Source organism: Petromyzon marinus, chromosome 27 (assembly GCF_048934315.1).
Source record: "Petromyzon marinus isolate PM22_M1 ecotype Great Lakes invasive population chromosome 27, UKy_Petmar_22M1.pri1.0, whole genome shotgun sequence".
Lineage (NCBI taxonomy): Eukaryota > Metazoa > Chordata > Hyperoartia > Petromyzontiformes > Petromyzontidae > Petromyzon > Petromyzon marinus.
The window spans coordinates 9,015,678-9,035,173 of record NC_133693.1 but is presented as its reverse complement, the minus strand read 5'-3'; the positions used below and the strand labels follow the sequence as shown (position 1 = coordinate 9,035,173).

The window sequence follows — 19,496 nt, the reverse complement described above, 5'->3', positions numbered from 1 at the left end:
CACAGCCCTCCCCGCGCCCACCCCCCCCCCCACCACCACAGGTGCCCTTGGCAACCTGGCATACACTGTCGCCCATCATCCGTGCGTTATTGCGGCTCGAACCGTGGTTGCCAAAGATTCTATGCTGCACATTAAAAAAAAAAATTCTCAATAAAGAATCGGCCAAACATCATTCTGGAGGACCCTGGTGAAAGGAGTCTCGAGACTCATGATTTATTATCGATGATTACACTCTGAAATGCCCACGTGTTTAAATTTGTGTAACGTTAAATGCAATGGGTGTACACGATGTCTGCTGCCCCTAGAGACGGCTACATTCACCACGACGTTAAGATCAAAGAATTAATTCTATATTCGCACGCGACTCGGACTTTCACGAAGCAAATTGCGTTTGTTGCACTGTGCTTTCATCCTCCATGCACCTAGCTCCACCCCCCCCACACCCACCCAGGTTTCCACTGTGTAGGGATCCTCGTCAATCTCAGTGGCCGATACAATGGGAGACGAGCGAGCGATCTCTGCCGCCGCTGCTTCTCCGCGTCGCGAGTCTCCGCAGAAACGGACGAACGAACGAACGAATAAATGAATGAATAAATTAAGTGTATCATGTCTTTCGGCGGTGTGCTTCATTTGGCAAATAAAACCAAGCACAAAATGGAACCCTCTAAAGTAGCACAGTGGGATATTTAATTTATGCAATCTGGCTCGGTCCAATGGCTGCTAAAAGAAACACACGGGCGCACAGCACAGCACAGCACCCACCACGGATTGGATTTGGGCGAGACCCAATGAACTTTGAACTTGGGTAGGTGAACGAGCCACACTGGAGTGCAACCCCTTGCTGCATCGATGCGCACTGCACTCTGCAAATGGCTCACGAACCCTTGGGAAGCAAGTGGTCCAAACACGGCGATGCCTTTCAAGTTCAAATACAGCAAAATGAGCAATCTCACCTACCTTTGTGAGAGAGAAAAAACACACACACAATCATGTCAACGAGCCAGTAATGTGGTTGCTCAGACACATGCTTGGACAGCGATCGGAATTGCAATGAAATCTTGAGCCAAGTGGCCTCATTACACGTGAAAATAGCTGTGACTGAAAATGGCCGCATTCATAAGAAAAATGTTGCAGCATCGCTGTAGAGTTTCCCTTAGTTGTCGATGCATACGCATGCAACAAACAAGCAACATCACCGAAGAAGCTAGCCTACGATGTGTTGCAAGCAATCTATTGCTGAATTTTCGCCCTCTTGAAAAACAAGATGAGCCCTTGAGTGGGAACACTGCCCACAAGCTGCTACGTCTCTGTCCCGTGCTGAACACCAGGTCACTCCACTGATGGGATTCAAAAGGTGGGAACGAGTGAGAGGGCTCCCTGCTTTAACAAAAAAAAAAATGCCACTGCAAAAAACACTGGTCCAGAGGGCCCAATACGCTGACGAATTAAAATGTAATGTTATTGTATTGCTTGTGGTGCAAGAGACACATGTCCGCTCCGTATTTGTTATATGTCGCTATGGTCGAGTACTTACGTTGTGTACAAGTGCCGTAACTTCACAGAGTGTGTTCCGTGTGACTGGGGAAGTACAGAATGATGCACTTCACCTGTCCACGTTGCCAATAATAATCTTAGCATAATATTTCATCATCATCATTAAAAGAAAACTTGTCACTGAAACAAGCAGAGATGTATTTTTTTCGCAATTGTAAGACAAACTCAAAGCTGATCAAATATTGCCAACAACTAACAAATGAACTGTTGTTGCCAATGCAATAACGTTAACTCATCTGTTACTGGCATCAGTGTTTGTGTTTGACTTTCCTTATCCCCCCCCCCCCCCCCATCTGTGCCTTCGACATCACTCCATGAGATGACGATCCCGTTCGGAACATTCGCAGAGCAAATTCATCACCCCATGCAAGAAAATGGCCCACTGAAGGGGATTTAACAGAACTATTTTGGAGAACCCTTTCAGTGATGCTATCTGCACGCACTTCTGGAGATATATGTCTGTTGCATGTCACTCAAGCCAATACAGTACAGTATAAACAGGGTGGCCCAAAAGTCAGGACACAAAGGACTATCTAATTTATTTTAACACTGGCATCAAAACATTTTAATCGTTTATTCTTTAAGTGAATATTGTATCTATTATCATTATTAATATATAGCTTCTTCTTCCCGTGGGAGTCACCTGAAATCCATCGATAACAAAACTCGACCAAGAACCGTGAACGATTCGAGATGGAGTATAATTGATGAACGTTCAAAGATGACACCTTGTAATCTTAAACAAGCCCTCAACTAATTTCAGAAGGGAATTCACGCATGCATCAACGCAAGTCAGTTTGCATTTTGTTGTTGTTAAAATAAATTAAATAACCCGTTCGTGATATTTTGTTTGTTTATAAACGTAATAACCCTATGTGTCCTGACTTTTGGATTCACGCTGCAATTGCATGGTCACCCCTGCTCATGGTGGAAGGGTCCCCACTAGAGGGATCCCTTTAGAGGCCAAATAAAGTGTAGCCCACATTTGCATGTATGTACAGGGACTCATCTTCTTACGAATTTTCGACTTAGGAACTTTCATAGATACGAACAAGCCTGTCCGTATGTCCAGTTGCCTGTTCAAGACTCGTCACACAATATATGGCGGTGCTTGTTTGGTGTCATTACCCAGAATTCCCAGCATTTCTGCCTGGCTTGTTTTGAACCTCAGGACCCAAACACTGAAAGGTTTACTTGAGTGTTGGCAGCTGTTTTCGATGCTATTGCCTGTTACAAGTTGATTTATGAAGAGAACAGAGTAGAGAGGAAACACGAGCACCAAAGGGAATTAGCATCTACACCTGGAGGATGTGAAGACCCAGTGGCATCTACATCTGCAGAACGTGAAGAGCCAGTGGCATCTACATCTGCAGAACATGAAGAACCAGTGTCATCTTCATCTGCAGAACATGAAGAACCAGTGGCATCTACATCTGCAGGACATGAAGAACCAGTGGCATCTACAGCTGCAGAACATGAAGAACTAGCGGCATCTACATCGGCAGAACATGAAGAACCAGTGGCATCTATATCTGCAGATCATGAAGAATGAGTAGCATCTACATCTGCAGAACATGAAGAGCCAGTGGCATCTACATATGCAGAACGTGAAGAACCAGTGGCATCTGCATCTGCAGAACATGAAGACCCAGTGGCATCTATATCTGCGGAACATGAAGAACCAGTGGCAATTACAGCTGCAGAACATGAAGAGCCAGTGGCATCTACATCTGCAGAACATGAAGAACCAGTGGCATCTACATCTGCAGAACATGAAGAACCAGTGGCATCTACATCTGCAGGACATGAAGAACCAGTGGCATCTATATCTGCAGAACATGAAGAACCGGTGGTATCTACATCTGCAGGATATGAAGAACCAGTGGCATGTATATCTACAGGAGATTAAACAACTTTTAAGTGTACATGCCGTAAAACATGTTAGGATTCTACAGGAGCAAATCTGGACTTACAAACACATCAACTTACGAACAGACCTCTGGAGCCTAACTCGTTCGTAAGTAGAGGAGTCCCTGTATGTTGAACTTATTTCGCAACCTACGTAGCCCACCGTACTAATCAGCGGTGCAGGGGGAAGGACAACAAACTGAACACAACAACAACAAACTAAACACAACAAGTAGTTCTAAAGAAATTACCTCTTGAGAGAGATCCAGCTGCCTCTGGAGAGTCGTTTTGGGTTGCTCTGCCACGCGAGCCAGACGTGTGAAAGGGGTAGGGGTACCTACACTTTACCCGCCCACGTGGGACCTGCCGATAGACTTAATTGTGGTTTATCAATTTAAACCGCTGGTTGGACAGGGGGGGGGGGATTTAAATAAACTTGCACCATTGTTTTGAAACGGCTGTGCTGCGAGATTAGGATACATAATTAACTCTAAAGAGCAGGAATGTAACCAATTTAAACGAACACCCACATTTAACTAGATAGTCCATCCTTCTCAGAGTTGGAATTCAACCACATACCGTATAGTGAAACCCAAATTTGTATGTTTTTTGTATGTATGTTGAACTTCTTTCGCCCTGTACGTATCCAACTGCACTAATCGGAGGTGCGGGGGAAGGACAACAAACTAAAGACAAAAAGCAGTTCTAAACAAATGAGTTTTCAATCTAGATGATGTAAAAGTGCATAGCTCCAGTGTCTTCCCAATATCGGAAGGAAGAGCCTTCCAGACGGCCGCAGAGTCACTGGCAAATGAACGGAGGACCCATCAAACTCGTTACACTTGAGAGCCCAGTTTAATCACGGGTGGCTGCCTAGATCCAAACCAAGGACCTCAGTAATGCCGGCTCAGCGCGTCTGACCCCTGAGCCTCCCTGTCTCCTCCATTAGAGTGCTTTTAAATCACGACCATTGGAAACTGTTGTCTCTTTTGTCAGTCGAACAAGCTGACCGTCCTCTCCCTGCTATGAAGGAGGACCGTTTAAACAAAAAAAAGTACGGCACAGTATTAATTGTTGAGGCAGTGTTAATGATGATGATTATGTTGTTGCGGGGTTGTTGCTTGTTAATGCGTCTCGCGTTCTCGTGTCACAGTTTTTTCGAAGCCAATTTTGGGTTAGAGGCTCTGCGGCACCCGTCGGATGCCGGTGAGATTGGGCTTGTCAAAACTTTTATCAACCCCAGCCAGCGATCGTTGCGCAACCCTCATGAGTCTACATATCGTAGTTGACTAAACGTTAGTGTTTACAATCATGCCGTGTGTATAAATTGAATGCGTGTCAAAATCTTGCTCTATTTCAAACATAACTACTCCTTTACCAATTTAACAAATGAAATGCACGGCTGTTGTGGGAAAATATCACGTATATATTTTTTTCAACAGATTCGTGCAAATAAACACATTCGCTTGATCGATATTTAAACCGATCGTTTTAAGTAATGACAGCACCAAAAAAAAAGTCTAATCGCCACATTTCGTTACTAAACCGGGGCCCTTACTTTAAACGTATGCATCATGAATGTCCCGGAAATGTATGGAGGAGGAGCAGGAGAAAGGCAATTAGTGATCTGCAACGCAGGGGCTCCACGCTGGAGAAGTTTTTTTTTAATCCCCAACCCTGCGTAGACATTCCAGTCACGAACTTTCTGTTCAGCGCGATGCCATTCATGCCTCAATGACTTTCCTTCGGAGCTCTTTAGTACTAATGAAGGCAAGTCAGGCACATTTTTTTCTTCTTTAAAAAAAAACCGAAATACGTACTGTATACGATGTTACTTGAAGACAAAAAAAACATGCGAGCAACTTCGCTCACGATTACCCGCAAAATCACTCGAATGGGATTACGCAAAGTAACCGTGCCAGCACCGTACGCCGTGAAACCTTGGTAGGACCCTCTTAGAAGAACAGTAGCGAGGTTTGGTGAATAGAGACTCAAGCGAAACATTTAACATTATATCTCTGTCGCTCCAGAATGTGTGATACATTGGCCAATGTGTCAATTTCTAATCTATTGTTATACCTTTATGACAGCCGTCGTTCAGAGTCTCTCTCCATCTGTCTGTCGTCATTTTTTTACTATTTAATATTTTTTTTAAGTCTCTGAACTCCTGCAACAACAAGGGAATGGTTTATTGCTGTGGCTGTAATTTTGCATGCTGTGTATTGAGATAGTGTGTTAACTCATGCGGGGAATGGAACGATTTCCCTTCCATTGTTTATTTTACTGCTGCACTCCTCATTGCTGGCATCAGCAATTTTATAACAGCTTGACAAAAGAAAATGGACGTTAAAAAAGATGCAATAAAATTGTTACGGTAGTTGCTCAATGCCGCACTGTACGAGATTCTGCTCATTTTCCATATGCACGCATTCGTTTGAGGCCATCTTAATACCTAAAACTTGACAACCTCCTCTTGAAACGTTTCGCAATTTTTACGTGTCACAGTGCTATAGCACAGCTCCTAGACATCGATTAGCCAAGGGCCATGACGAATGAACATCGCGTTCTTATCAAAGGTCTGAAACTCAATTCGGACTCTTGTTTTATGACCTTCAATACATATCACAAAACACAGCGGTCCTCTGTGGAAGGCTAATTATAGACACTGTGAATGAAGTTCACTTGAACAAGTGCCTTGCATTGCTGCCCGGAGGGGTTTTGAACTGAAAAAAAACAGCATTCCAGTGCAACGTATTAGGGGGGCCCCACTGTCAATTTTTAGTCTAACAACGACTCCGCTTCTGTGTTTGCATGGTGGCTCTGTTATTTATACCAAGTCTACAACTTCACATCACTGGCAGAGCGAGTAGACAGAATGTGTTTTGGTGGTGTGTGTATCACTTTCCATCAAGCCTGACCAACAACCATCGATCGCGCCAAAGTCAAATCCTGCAAACGGCGGCAAAAGGCGATGACTTCGATTGATCGGCCGCTGCGTTATAGCGTCCGCCGATCGGCTCGTGGAGACAGAGAGCAGACGAAGCCAGTGGCTTGCGTGAAAAAGGCGGCCCAGCCATTCGGAGAGAATTAGTTACAGCCCTTCAAATTTAACCAAGACACCCGCATGCAATTTACAAAGACTCGCGAGTGTCTTCATCGTCATCGTTCCGAATAGGAGTTAACAAAACTTTCGCTCGCTCGCTCGGCTCGGCTGAGGTCTCCAACAGAATGACGAGTGGGCGAGGATGGAATCCCACGGTGGGTTTCTTTTTTAATGAATGCCCGCGTGGTCTCAGCCGCAGGGCAAAACGAGCGTCGAGAAATTGTGAACTTTCCAATGGCGCGCGATCGTTTGTTGAGAAACCTGCAGGTGATCGAGACAACAGCCCCCCCCCCCCCCCCCAAAGATGAGGTGAAACTTCACGTTACATCAACTTTACATCAACCACAGGCGCTGCTGCTGCTGCACTCATCAAAACCGCTCGCCACGTGCAAACTGGCGGCAGTGGCAGCAAAGGCAATGGAGCCAACCACTGGGACCTATGCAGCTTTTATTGATTTTTTTTTCAATTCCCCCCCCCCCACCCCCTGTCATAGTTTGACATTTCAGAATTGTAATTGAATCACGGGAGGCTTCACAATCAGTCGGTATGCGGTTTTAAAGTCCAGAGGTGGAGCACTTCCACTACCAAGTTCCGTTGCGCGCACACCTACCGCCCACACCAAAAATACAAAAAGCCCAGCACGAATGGACTTTAATGAGGGCTATACAGCTCGAACGCTTTCAGAAACTTGCCTCTAGCTACAGAGACACTCCAGCTGAGTCTGCAGGAGAGAGCGAGAGAGAGGGAGAGAGATCTCGCGTGACCTGAGACCAGAGGTCCAATGTGAAGAACCTGGAGACTGCAAAGCCACGCGGGTGATGTCTTTGTGTGGCCCCATCGCGATTCTAATGGTCGTCCCTCACGAACAAAGCCACTTTTTCTGTGTGGCCACGGGTGACCCAACAACTTGTACTGGACGTGTTGTATCGCGGGTCACGCGCTTCCCACTCCCCGTGCCCTCCCCAATCCTTTGCTCAACCCAACGGGCGAGAACATTCTTCAAGGATGTGTCCCTTCGGCTCACACAAGAGGCTCGCAGATGGAATTATTTTTTTTTCTTGTCCAACGCTCGCTCATTTTGACGCTACAATGACCGTGCCCACTGAGGGTGGAGCGAAATGCATCGCTTGTTCGAGTAATATCGTACCCTTGAGTTCACGGACACACGCATTGGATTTTGCGTGCGTGAGAGGAGAGGTGTGTTTTGTTCTTCAAGTCGTATATGTCGCACGTAATTGGTTCACGTCGATCCTCGCAGCCACGAGAGAGGTAATACCATTCAATGCGACGTTCATAGAAAATAATTGATTGCTGAAACAAAATTGTGGTACCGAGGAAATGTGATGTGCATCAATCCGTCCACCACGCGTGGCTAATCAAAGAGCCAGCTGCTCCGAGTGTACTGGACAACATCTGTACCGTCGCAGGACACCAATGAAGTACAGGCGACCAGCTTGTTCGGGCCCTTCCTGCCGAAGTAAATTAAATCATGCATTTGCGATGTGATTTCCCGGTAAACAAGGGGGATCACATTGCAGGCACTGATCGGTCCAGTGAGCATTGGTGACCCACAGCCTTAACACACGTTGAGAGCAAGTGCTGTTAGCGAGCACCTATGGAGGCTGGTACAGCAACACGAAGGGGTAGGGGATGGTCAACACCACGCCCGGCCGCCTTTGTCTCCCCGGTACTGATGTTTTTATACACATCGCACAAGGCACTCATTTGAGTCTGAGTCAACTTAGGGGAGGTCCAGGACTGGTGCAAATATTCACTATTGTTATTGGTTCTGAGCGGGACTCAAGCTTGGATCGTCGTGTTTGTAGCGCAGTGCACTAACCGCTGTGCCACCGCTCCCCACTACAACCAACACCACTGCCATAAACATTGCTACCACCACCTTTGAAGCAACTACCCTCAACCAACAACACCACCACCACCACTACCTTCATTTTAACTGCTGCCATCACTAAGGCCAATACTAGCACCATGAGCGTTAATTCTTCCATCAAGATCAACATCACCACCAGCACTACCACTATCAACAGAGAAACCACAACAACCACCGGGACATTTGCAAGCCTTTGTTTTTGTTCTTCTTTTTAAGCAGTAAGGTTATGATATTTACGTGCAAAAAAAACATTTAAAAAGGAAATATACAATTCTCTTTTAAACCAGGTCAGAAAGAGGGCATCACAGGACAGTTCAGTGTTTTAAAATGCCCTTTGAAGCAGATCACCACCATGTCCGTGATTTATTGAAATATCTGCGTGTCTTTTTAGCTTTTACAAGGGATGGACTTAATATCAATAGACCTCTAAGCCACCGTCATTGGCAAGTCCTTGATCGGGCTAGTGAAAAAAAATCATTTTAAGCCTTTGTTAGCTAATTAAAGCAGTGTCAATACAGTAAGAGAACAGAGGAGTGCAAAAGTAAATAAATCAAGAGTTCAATCAAAAAAATATAAATTCTCCTATCTGATCTTTGGCATTGGGGGGTTTGCACCGCATGTCGTGTTTAATTTTTAAAGATGAGAAATGAGATTGTATTCCTATAACTGGTGACTTGACAGGAACCATTTTGTGTCACCAATTAACCCCTTTGATGTTGGCGTGAAGCTGCATTCACACACATCTCTCTGTCGAGGGGAGTACAGAATGTAGGTTTTTAACCCACATTCTTTTAACTGGCCGAACATCCCAAGTAGGAGGACCATCCAGCAAACGAGTTTAGAAAATTCAAGAAGGCTTTTGCGAGAAAATTAAGGACAATGATTACTCCAAATGGTGCCCAAGATAATGAGATTGGAAAAAAAATTGCATTTTCTCGGCTGCATTCAAAGCAGGCATAATAAATGGCATATGGTAATAATCAATGCTGTATGGAGTATTGATGTTTTAGGCATACTTTCTCATTTAGAGTAATCAAAATTGAGTGAATATCTCAATTAATTTCAGATGGAAAACATCGTGAAACGTGGCATTCTGCATTTAATAAAACATTTGTCCAAATCAGCCATTAACTTCCCATATATATTTTTAAAAAAAGGTTATTTCCCTAATTAAACGTTTATTGCGCTATCGTCACAATGTCACCCGGTGAAGCATCCATTCTGAGCCCTCGCAGAGTACTGCCTCACCACAAGTGTTAAGGAACAGAGATCCCTTGAGTTGACCACACACCCAGGGTCATATAACTGTTCCACACACCCTGCTGCAACGAAATGTTTTCTGGATGGCAGCCAAATTAAGTGAAAACTTAAATTGTCGTGCGATGACTTTCATGTGAAATTATCTTTGAGTCCTAGACGTAAGAACGCAGTTTAAATCCGTCTGGCTGAAACATGCATATTGAGCCGCGGATTTCAGCGGCGTGGGCTTAACGCCTTGAGCCATGACCAGTCTGGCCATCTCACACACCATGTCTTCTTAAAGGGGACATTCATTAACAGCACGATACATCAAATATATTTTTTCTATTATCTTCAAAGTTCTACTTGTTTTGGCATAAATGCAACCGCTGCATGAATATCTGCTGCCTTGCAAAAACAACTTGAAAACAAGACACGAAATGGTGCGGATGATTAATGTGGCCGCGCACTTGGTGTGGCATTGCTGTTAAGCATGGCAAATTAATTATTCTTATTATTATTTAAATCCTAATTAACACAATGTTTCAAGGTATGCTGTAACAACATGACGGTGCACGGATTACGTAATAATGTATTGCATGAGTGTATGGGGGCAGAGATTGAATGAAATGAATTGTTTCCGAGCATACCTCCCCCCTATTCCCAAAAAAACATTGAATTATGCACTTTAGAAGGAGATTAGAGAGGCAACACATTAAAATTGTGCAATGATAATGAATGTAGCTTGTGATGTCCAATTCCCACGTTTAGAAAACAAAGTGTATACAAGCCAAATAAATAGCTTTAGCCGTTTACACAGGGAGTCAAAGTCAAATCGACCAGGGCCTGACTCAAGTGTTGGCAGACGATTAAAATTAATCCAATATTTGGGGAAAAGGTGCCAACGTCTTGGCCTCTAAAAAAAATAATCAACAAAGTCATTTTGTTCAGATTGTGAATTTGGCCGAGGTGGCTGGACGCTTCAGGAGTTGGAGTAACTGAGCCAACACTGCTGAGATCCTGCGATTGAACCTGGACAGCCACACGTTGTCAAATTATTTGGTGTTGCACTTTCTTTATCTGAAAATCTATCTCCAAGAACTTAGAAATGTTGGTTTGATTGGCAGGCGAGGAACGTTCTTTGCATGGCGCGAGAAGGTGTGCGCTGGGTGTGGATAAAGAGGCCTACGGAAGTGACCTCAGAAGTAGTTCTGCGACATCAACTTCTGGAGCCATTCTTTGATGCAGAGTGAATGCAGTCTAAAATAAACATGCGTAGGATAGCTGAGAATGTGAAAAATATTAGATATTTTGATCGTAACATCTCACACATTTTACATTAAATATATCATGTGGTCCAACCGATTCCCTTGGTCTATGTGTCCGATCTCAAATGAGCATGGGATGGTGTTCATCTCCATCAACAGCCTGAGTTGTGTTGATAACGCAACATTTCAATGGAATGCGACTTCCCACTGAGATTGAAACTCGCAACCATTTGATTGAAAGTTGCACACTCGAACCACGGTGCAAACTAGCTGGTTGGAGATGGAGTAAGCTTGCACGATTTAACAACGTTCCTAATTGCCACAACTTGGTTAAAGTTGACTGAAATGGCATTGGCGGATTAAGATGGGGAAACCCCAATAAAAGTATCAGAGAGACGATTATAATTAAATTTCCAAAGTTAATCTAAGCAATGCACATTCAGAGATTCCTCGCTTCACATCGTCATCCTTTCACTCGTGAATCGTTCCTATTTCAGCAAAACTGTACAACAGAGGGCCCTGCCCCAGCTTCTCTCAAAATGGGGGGGGGGGGGAGGGGTGCAATACAGTTATTGTGTGAGGGGCGGCGGGGGGGGGCACCAACACAGTGGCGTGGAGCATAGCATGGACAAGGCTAGATTATTGCAACTCACTAACTCTACGGGACGTCTGACAACAATAAAAAAAACAACTAACAAGCTGCAGTGTGTACAGAATTCCCTACCACGTGTCGTGACGTGGTACTGCAAGATCCGACCGTGCCCGGCCAGCTGCATTGGCTTCCAGTTGCCGAGTGAATACATTGTAAGGTCGCACTAATTACACTCAAAGTGCGTGCCACAAATGAACCACAATGCCTTGCTGTTCTCGTCGAGGAGCATAAACCATCGCGTGAACTCCGGTGATCCTTGCAGCAGCAGCAGCAGCTTCTGGCTAGCCATCGAACAAAGTCAGTCACTGCATTCGCTAATTCGCGCGCTTTCCGATGTGCTTCTGCAGCCATCTGGATCGCTCTTCCTTTCCAAAATTAGAAGGCCACGGGAGCTATGCACTTTTAAATTTAGATTGGAAACTCATTTCTTTAGAACTGCTTTTTTGCGTTTAGGTTGTTGTCGTTCCCTGCACCTCCGATTAGCGCAGATGGCTATTAACGTGCGAAAGAAGCCCAACTCAACATACGTGCAATGTGCCACTAAGGAGAGTGGAATTCTGGCTGTTTCTTGATGAGGTTCGTTGTAATTACCGGCGAAACACAGTACTCGAATGATAAATGTCGTGGTTTTACTCTCCAAAACACTGGTGTGCTGAACTAGTAACCAACTGGCATGTTTTTTTTTATGTAAACAAACTTTACTAATTGGCTGTGTCAGGTGGTGGTGGATTTAACGACACATTTTATATTTACGCGATTTAACCCAAAAAAAACCCTGTATTATGTATGGGGCAGATGAGTTGTTGCGCACGAGAGAGGTAGTGGGGTTGGGGATAGTAGGAGTAGGGGCGGGTCGCTTTCATGAAGATCAAAATCCCTCTAACACAACAAAACCTCTATCCCCTCCTCATTAATAATCATGAGCAAAGTGACGTCACTGAATATGGAGTACTCCCACCCCCCTCCCCAACTAATAATCATGCGCAAGTGACGTCACTCCACATCGAGCAGCCCCCCTAATTAATAATCATGAGCAGGTGACGTTCTCCAAACGGACACCTACTATGAGCCAATAATGTCTGTGCGCAACGATCGTGACGTCACTCCACGTCGACCAGCCCCCTCATTAATAATCCTGAATGGGTTACGTCCTCCACATGGACCCCCCCCCCCCTCATTAATAACCATGAGCAGGTGACGTCACTCCACATAGAACAGCCAACCCTCATTGATAATCATTATAAGGTGACGTCCTCAAAATGTACACCCCCCCCCCCCATTCATATTAATTAGCGGCTGACGTCACTCCACATTGGGGGGGGCGAGGCGCCTCCTCCCCCCTCCTCAGCGTCAACTCACAACCCTCACTACGAAGGCAGAACCCTCACGTCACGTGATCTCTGTGACGCTGTTGAGACATCAAAGTAAAAAGTAAGTCATGATGAACAAGGGATTATAACCTTAAAATGAAATAGGTCTGTGTCACCGCGCCCTTACAAATTGCACACGCATTAATGCAATGAATATCACGTCGCGATCTGATTTTCGCTTGCAAGTTTCAGATTTACTGCAATACACCCGTCCTTGGACGGGCAAAAGGCTAGTGGATAATATTTGTCACGAAAGCCTACGTGTTGAAGAGAACTTGGGTGGACCAAAGGGACAACTGGTGGTGCAGGACCCACCAAAGACACCCCCTCGTGCCAGCCCTGTCTACAACCATTCATTTTGCATGCCTTGTGAATTCAGATGATGGGTAATGTATTTCATTTGGCAGACACTGCTTTACAGGAGGGTGTCACGAGAAGATACGACAACATTTGCATACGAACCTCGAGGCTGTATCGCTTTGTTAAACGAGTTAATTTCTCAAGACTCCATTTGATTAAAAAAAGGGGAAAGAACGGCTCACAGCACGTAACATCAAGGGAATATATTCCATATTTGATGAATGCAATCATTAAATGCTTATCGATATCCGGATCATGGAAGTGTTTCCATTGCTTCCAAATTATTTGAACGTAATTAAAAGACACGAAGATGCATTCATCAAAGATCACTGACATTCTAATTATCCAAAGTCCAACAAGTCGTACCTTGCACGCCCTTGCCGCGGTCATTAGCCACATCCTTGGGAAGGCACCCTGGCCTCGGGCAATCATCCGTCCTGCTGGCAAGTGGAGACGCGGGGATGGTAACCGGGAGGGTGCTGCACGCACAAGGAAGCGCAACAGACAGCTCCCCTCCATGGGCACACTGAAGACGTGGCCCCAATACCACACATCCGAAGCTTCCACTCTCCAGCCACGAGCACAGGACCCCACATCCCCCAGCTGAAGTGACGGAACCCAGCACATTGTCAAGCAGCAGGAAATCAACCGATAATTCCGAGTCGCCGCCCGCGGGGCCAAGACGCTGGTCCTCGCGGCCGCTAATCCTGGAGATCTGAACCTCTACGTCGTCAGCGTTGGAGCGCAGCAGCAGCAGCGGCGAGAGAGCGTTCGTGGCCGGCGAGCACGGCTGCAGCACCTCCCCGCCGGCGCCCGGTGCGGTCCAGGCGGAAGATGTCCCATTGCCGGCGGGCAAATGCAGGTCGAAGCTGCGGACCGCGACACGGTAATCCCGGCAGCTCTCTTCGTCGGTGGCGGCGATCTTCAGGAAGACCGAATACTTGGTGGGATCCGGGTTGTGGACGATCCACGTGCAGCTCCCATCGCCGCCCCGCGTGCCAATCTCACGCGAGCCGAATGAGCCACGCAGCACCTCGCCGATGGTCGAGGAGCACGGAAGGGCCGAGGTCGCCGTGCTGGAAGCGCGAAGGAGAGCGGTGAGGAGGAGGAGGCCGGACAGCAGCGCGTGCAGGGCCGCCCAAGGAGGACCAAGCCAGGCGGGGCTCATGCTTGGTCATCGCAACCTGGTGGATCAGAAGAGAGGGGGGGGGGGATATGAGTGATGCCAAGTGCTCATGGGCAGCAAAACAGCACCGGAAATAACGTCTACATGTGACAAACACCTGTCTGGGTTTGACCGAGACAGGTGTTTTGGCAATTGACAGGTTTGTTCGGGTGGCAGGAAATTGATTTCTACCAAGATACGGTGATATTGTGTTGAACTCTATTGTAGGATACTGCACAGTTTTGATATACCTAAGCTGATTGAGAAATATGCCTGGGTTTGATCTCCTAGGCTGATTGAGAAATATGCCTGGGATTGATCTCCGAGAAAAAGTGGTAACCCGAGGCTGGAGTATGTTAAATGTAAGCAATACAAACTGGTGAGCATGGCTTACCAAATTAAAACCAGGTCTTATTTAGTTATCACACTGATAGCTAACAATAGTCGTCTTGTAAACATACTATCCCCTGGTGTGGATACATGGGAATATATTCATGCCCTCGTACCCAGATCAGCATGGTGCTCAACTTTGTTAGTAGTTCTGAGTCAATGCTGAAAAATTCCACGTTCCTATGGCAGTGAATACAATTTTATTCCCTGTATTACAACCTCTGTGGTTTTCGACATACTGGAGGTGGATTTTACACGTTGGGTGATGATGCCAACATGCATTGGTATGATGTCAAAATGCATTGGTGTGCATGTGCGTCTGATGAAAATATGAGGTTTTTCTGCATTCTTCACAACACACTCCAACCAAGTTGCCCTTAATGCACCAAATCTCATCTGAGCACAGAGGTCTTAGCAGAATTGTGCCTGATTAGTAGTTGGATGGGAGACTGCTTTGGACTAGCATGTGTTCTAAAACTATTATTACTATTTTTATTTGACCAGACAAGGCCCACTGAGCTGTATAGCTCTTTTTCAGGAGCAACCTGGCCACAAATGATAGCTTAACAAAGTGTCTTATCACTTGGAAATATATAGCAGCCAAATACTCTAAACGCACGTTGATTCTAAACGTGAAGGGAAAAACCCGAGAACCTGGAGAGAAATCCACACAACCACGGGAAGAACATGCGAACTCCAAATATATAGGCATCAGGGTCGGGATCGAATCCGTGCCCTGTACACCCGGCGAGGTAGTTAACATCTCACCACTGTTCTTTTAAAGATAACCATTGCAAGATAAAACGTCTCGAAAAAGTCGAGAGGGCACAGATTTAAAATGAGATGACCACCGTGCAGGCCGGCTGCAAATGTAGGCAACAAATTTTGTTTAGTTACCGATCTAAATCACGACCAAGCACATGCAGGAGACTCAATACGGTATCGATCTAGCCGAGCACAGTCCATTTAAAATGAACTGCAACTACAGATGCTGCACATAATCCCTCTTTGTTGTCGGTATTATATTGTCCTACAATACTCAGCACTGAAAAAAATGAGCTTAATCTGCGTCCTCCCGAACGCTGGGCGGAGTTAAACACCCTCTTTTAGCAAAAGTATGTTTTGGGACTCGATGTCCAATGATGCATTGTGCTCTCGTTCTGTGTGTTGCACTTCTTCCGTGCAGTACGTAGCCAACCGCGCTAATCGGAGGTGCGAACGTACAGTGCGCATCACTGAAAATGTTTCTGTTGCGAAAAATGATTTTTTGTTGGGAAAATTCACACTCTTAAATGATATTTGGGCACCGCTCAGCTGATTTAGAGGCCTTGAGCCAGTGATGTGGGGACCAAATTTCAACGGAGGTCAACCACTGTTGGCTTTCCTACAATGCGGTACCCATGGTCTTGGCTCAGCAAAGATGATGGGTTCAATTGGCTCCCAACTGGGATTTTAACCCAAGAACTCCGGGTGCTCTGCCTCAGTGCCACCCAGTTGGTGAACTAAAGCAGAATACTAATCACAGTTGGTTTTCAGAGCATGACCACGCTATGGCAGATGATTTGAGCTTGTTATGAAAGCATAGCTTGTATCGTTAATTTAATTTACTCCCTTGCTAATGTATATTACATCTTAGCTTTTATATTCCTCGTATGAATGCAACTTAGGGCTCTTGACCAATACAATTAATATAAAATTTAATGTCTAAATATAATCTAGATTTTCGTGGCTCATGCTAATTTCTAAACTTTAAAATTAATGGCTCTTTCAGCTGCACCTCGCCTAACGCGCATTACCTTTTTCGTCACTAAAACAAGTATCGTGGCTGAATATTCTACATCCGGTCATGGCTATTCATGCATATAATCGGTCAGGTCTGGTCATTTAAATGTATCAAGCATTTTGTTGATTTGGCCGTTTTCACAGAACGTGCATACATCACCGGCGTCGCCAGGCTTTAGTCACGGTTTCAATGCATGCAATTAACCCCCGAAGGGCATCAACCGGGATTCTATTGCATCACTCACCATTATGCGGGCGCCGCAGAAACTATTCATTATTCACATAATTGTGCAACTTGCGGAGTTTGGGTTCACAATTGTGGCCCCCACCAGGAGAAACGCGTGCTCCGAATATATCCCCGAATAAAAATATGGGTTGCATGGAAGAACCCCGAACGTCGAACACAAGGGATTGACAGCAGCGGCACAAAGACGTAGGCAAGTTGCTTCCATCTTGGGAACCCCCTAAGAATTTAAACAAACCCCATGAAACCCATGGCTCATAAACCCACGTGGAACAGTGCGTACAGCGAGCAACACAAGCATGGAGTCGTGCACAGCTTCCCTAAGTAAGGAGCTTTGTCTACTTCTGTGAGAGAGCTTTGATGGGCATTCGTTAAAGCTACAGTTCATTATATGGCGTGAATAACACCATCGTCTATTTGTGGAACAAATATGTTGCAAACGTGATGACCTACGATAATGTCCAAAATGAAGTCTGACGTGATATCTCCACCCGTAAAATATGACAATCACATAAAGAGTACCGTACTGTACAATAGTTTAAAGTTGACCTATTTTACCAATCCTGGCACTGCCACTATTCAAACACTGCTCGGCTCACAATCAGAAGGCTGCGACATTAAATCCCAGCCAGGGGTCAGGTCAAAACTAATACCACCTTGTGATAAGTCAGCAGTGATTGTTGTATAGAGAGAATGGTACCCCCACCATGAGAATGCATAATAATTATCACTACTGGTTCAGAGTGGTCAACGGATACGATTCTCACCTCAATGCTTGTTTAAGCAGAGAGAACGTGTGCCTTTCACTTGACATTGGTTTTACGAGGTGCACTTCTTGATACTACATTAATATCCATCCATTTAATAATTGGATAAAACAAATTATACGGAATTACGTTTTGGATTGAACATTTGCCCCTAATTAAAACGCTCTCTCTATCTCAGCAAACTGTGAAAGGGTCTTCATAAAGACACTAGTTTAATGTGATGAAACACACACACACGTGCTCTCTCTTCGAATTAATCGGATAGAAAACTACTCCACTGATGCTGTGACGTTCGAGGCTTGCCGGTCATTTCGTCTTCAAAGCACGTGTGCGTAGTAATGTATGCGGTATTCTTCTCCCCGAATTTATGGTAATAAGCCTTGCAGAAAAAAAATAAACTCGCAAACGTCCAAATTTGTTTTACTCGTGGTGATGTTCAGCTGGAATCCAGAACATCCACGCTAAGTTAAAGTGACTGAATTGGAATGCAATACATTGAAGCTGACGTTAACGTGCTGTCAATTGTTAAGTGCCCTTAACGTCTGTCGAACTTTAGAATTCCTGAATAAAAAGCATGGCTTGCATGAAAAAACGGGGAAGTGTTCAAAGCAGCATGGGTGAATTAAATGTTCATTTTACAACAACAACAAAACTCACACTGCTCAGCAACACTGCCTTAAAAAATATAAACAATTCGGCAGCGTTTCAGGCAATGGCCCTCTTCATCGCACATGAAGAAGGACCATTTGCCTGAAAGATTGCCGATTGTTATTTTTTCATCTTCTAAGGCGGTGCTGTTGACGAGCGTGGCACAAACTGCTCATTGTGCTTGCTCACCACTTCCCGCTCAGCATCACCAAATCATTCGTCACATTTTCGTATTCAGTTTGACCTCCAACAATGTAGATGATAATGGCTCAAGTTTCGAGTGGAGCCTCGTTAGAATGACTGCACTGTGGTACGGGGGGATATCCTCCACTGCTGGACCGCATTAATGTTTTTTTTCCTTTTCACAAATAAATGCCTTATTATTATTCCCTGCTTCCAATCTCTGTGCCCATTGTGATTCTCCACAGCAGAATTTCATTACACGTGAATAAAAATGGGATCCACGCGTTGTGTGTGAAGATGTACACAATCATGCATACGCGTGAAAAGGTAAACTGTATACCGTATACACATGCATCACACAGAATAGCCTGACTGTCGGGGCAATGCTGTTAGATAGCAGCACTTAACAGGGTCCATGCACACCGCATGAAGGGGTGGTACGGCAAGCTCCACACACGACCACCTTTGTCTCCCGAGCTCCAATGGTGTACCTGCATCATGGTATTCATTGAAGGCCCAGGAGAGGTTCTGAGAGCATTTGCCACTGATATTAGCCATGTCCGGAAATTAAACTCAGGTGGTCGGGTTTGCAGTTCCGCACGCACTGCTCCCCACACATAGACACACGTACACTGACGTACCAAGTGACCTAAGCCGAAAATGTGTGCCTTTTGTGTTTGCGTCAATTTTAGGCCTGGGGAGACAAAGGTGGCGACATTTCAGATGTGCAAAAAGTGCACAAATTCATCGATTTGCGTCGATTATAGAATTCGTAATACGTGCATCAAATCACACGCCGGTGGGTGTTTACGCACCGCACCAGCTGCTCATTTTTAGGCCGAGTTGACGTAGATGAGGCATAGGACACATTCCGATATCACCAGACAAGAGATATGAGCGATCGCTGGCAATATAACTCAGGTGGCCCGTGTTCGTATCACCCTCGGCGTTGGGTACATTGCCGTGGGTGT

At 45.3% G+C, this 19,496-nt stretch overlaps 1 protein-coding gene across 1 annotated transcript in view; it reads right to left on the bottom strand.

Moving 5' to 3' along the window:
* Positions 1-19,496, bottom strand: part of ADGRB3 (adhesion G protein-coupled receptor B3) — a 174,946-nt gene that overhangs the window by 144,814 nt on the left and 10,636 nt on the right. Inside the window, exon 2 of the mRNA XM_032961547.2 lies at positions 13,713-14,530. Coding sequence (XP_032817438.2) covers positions 13,713-14,514 — 802 coding nt within the window. The 5' untranslated portion in view covers positions 14,515-14,530. The remainder of the gene's footprint in view (positions 1-13,712; positions 14,531-19,496) is intronic.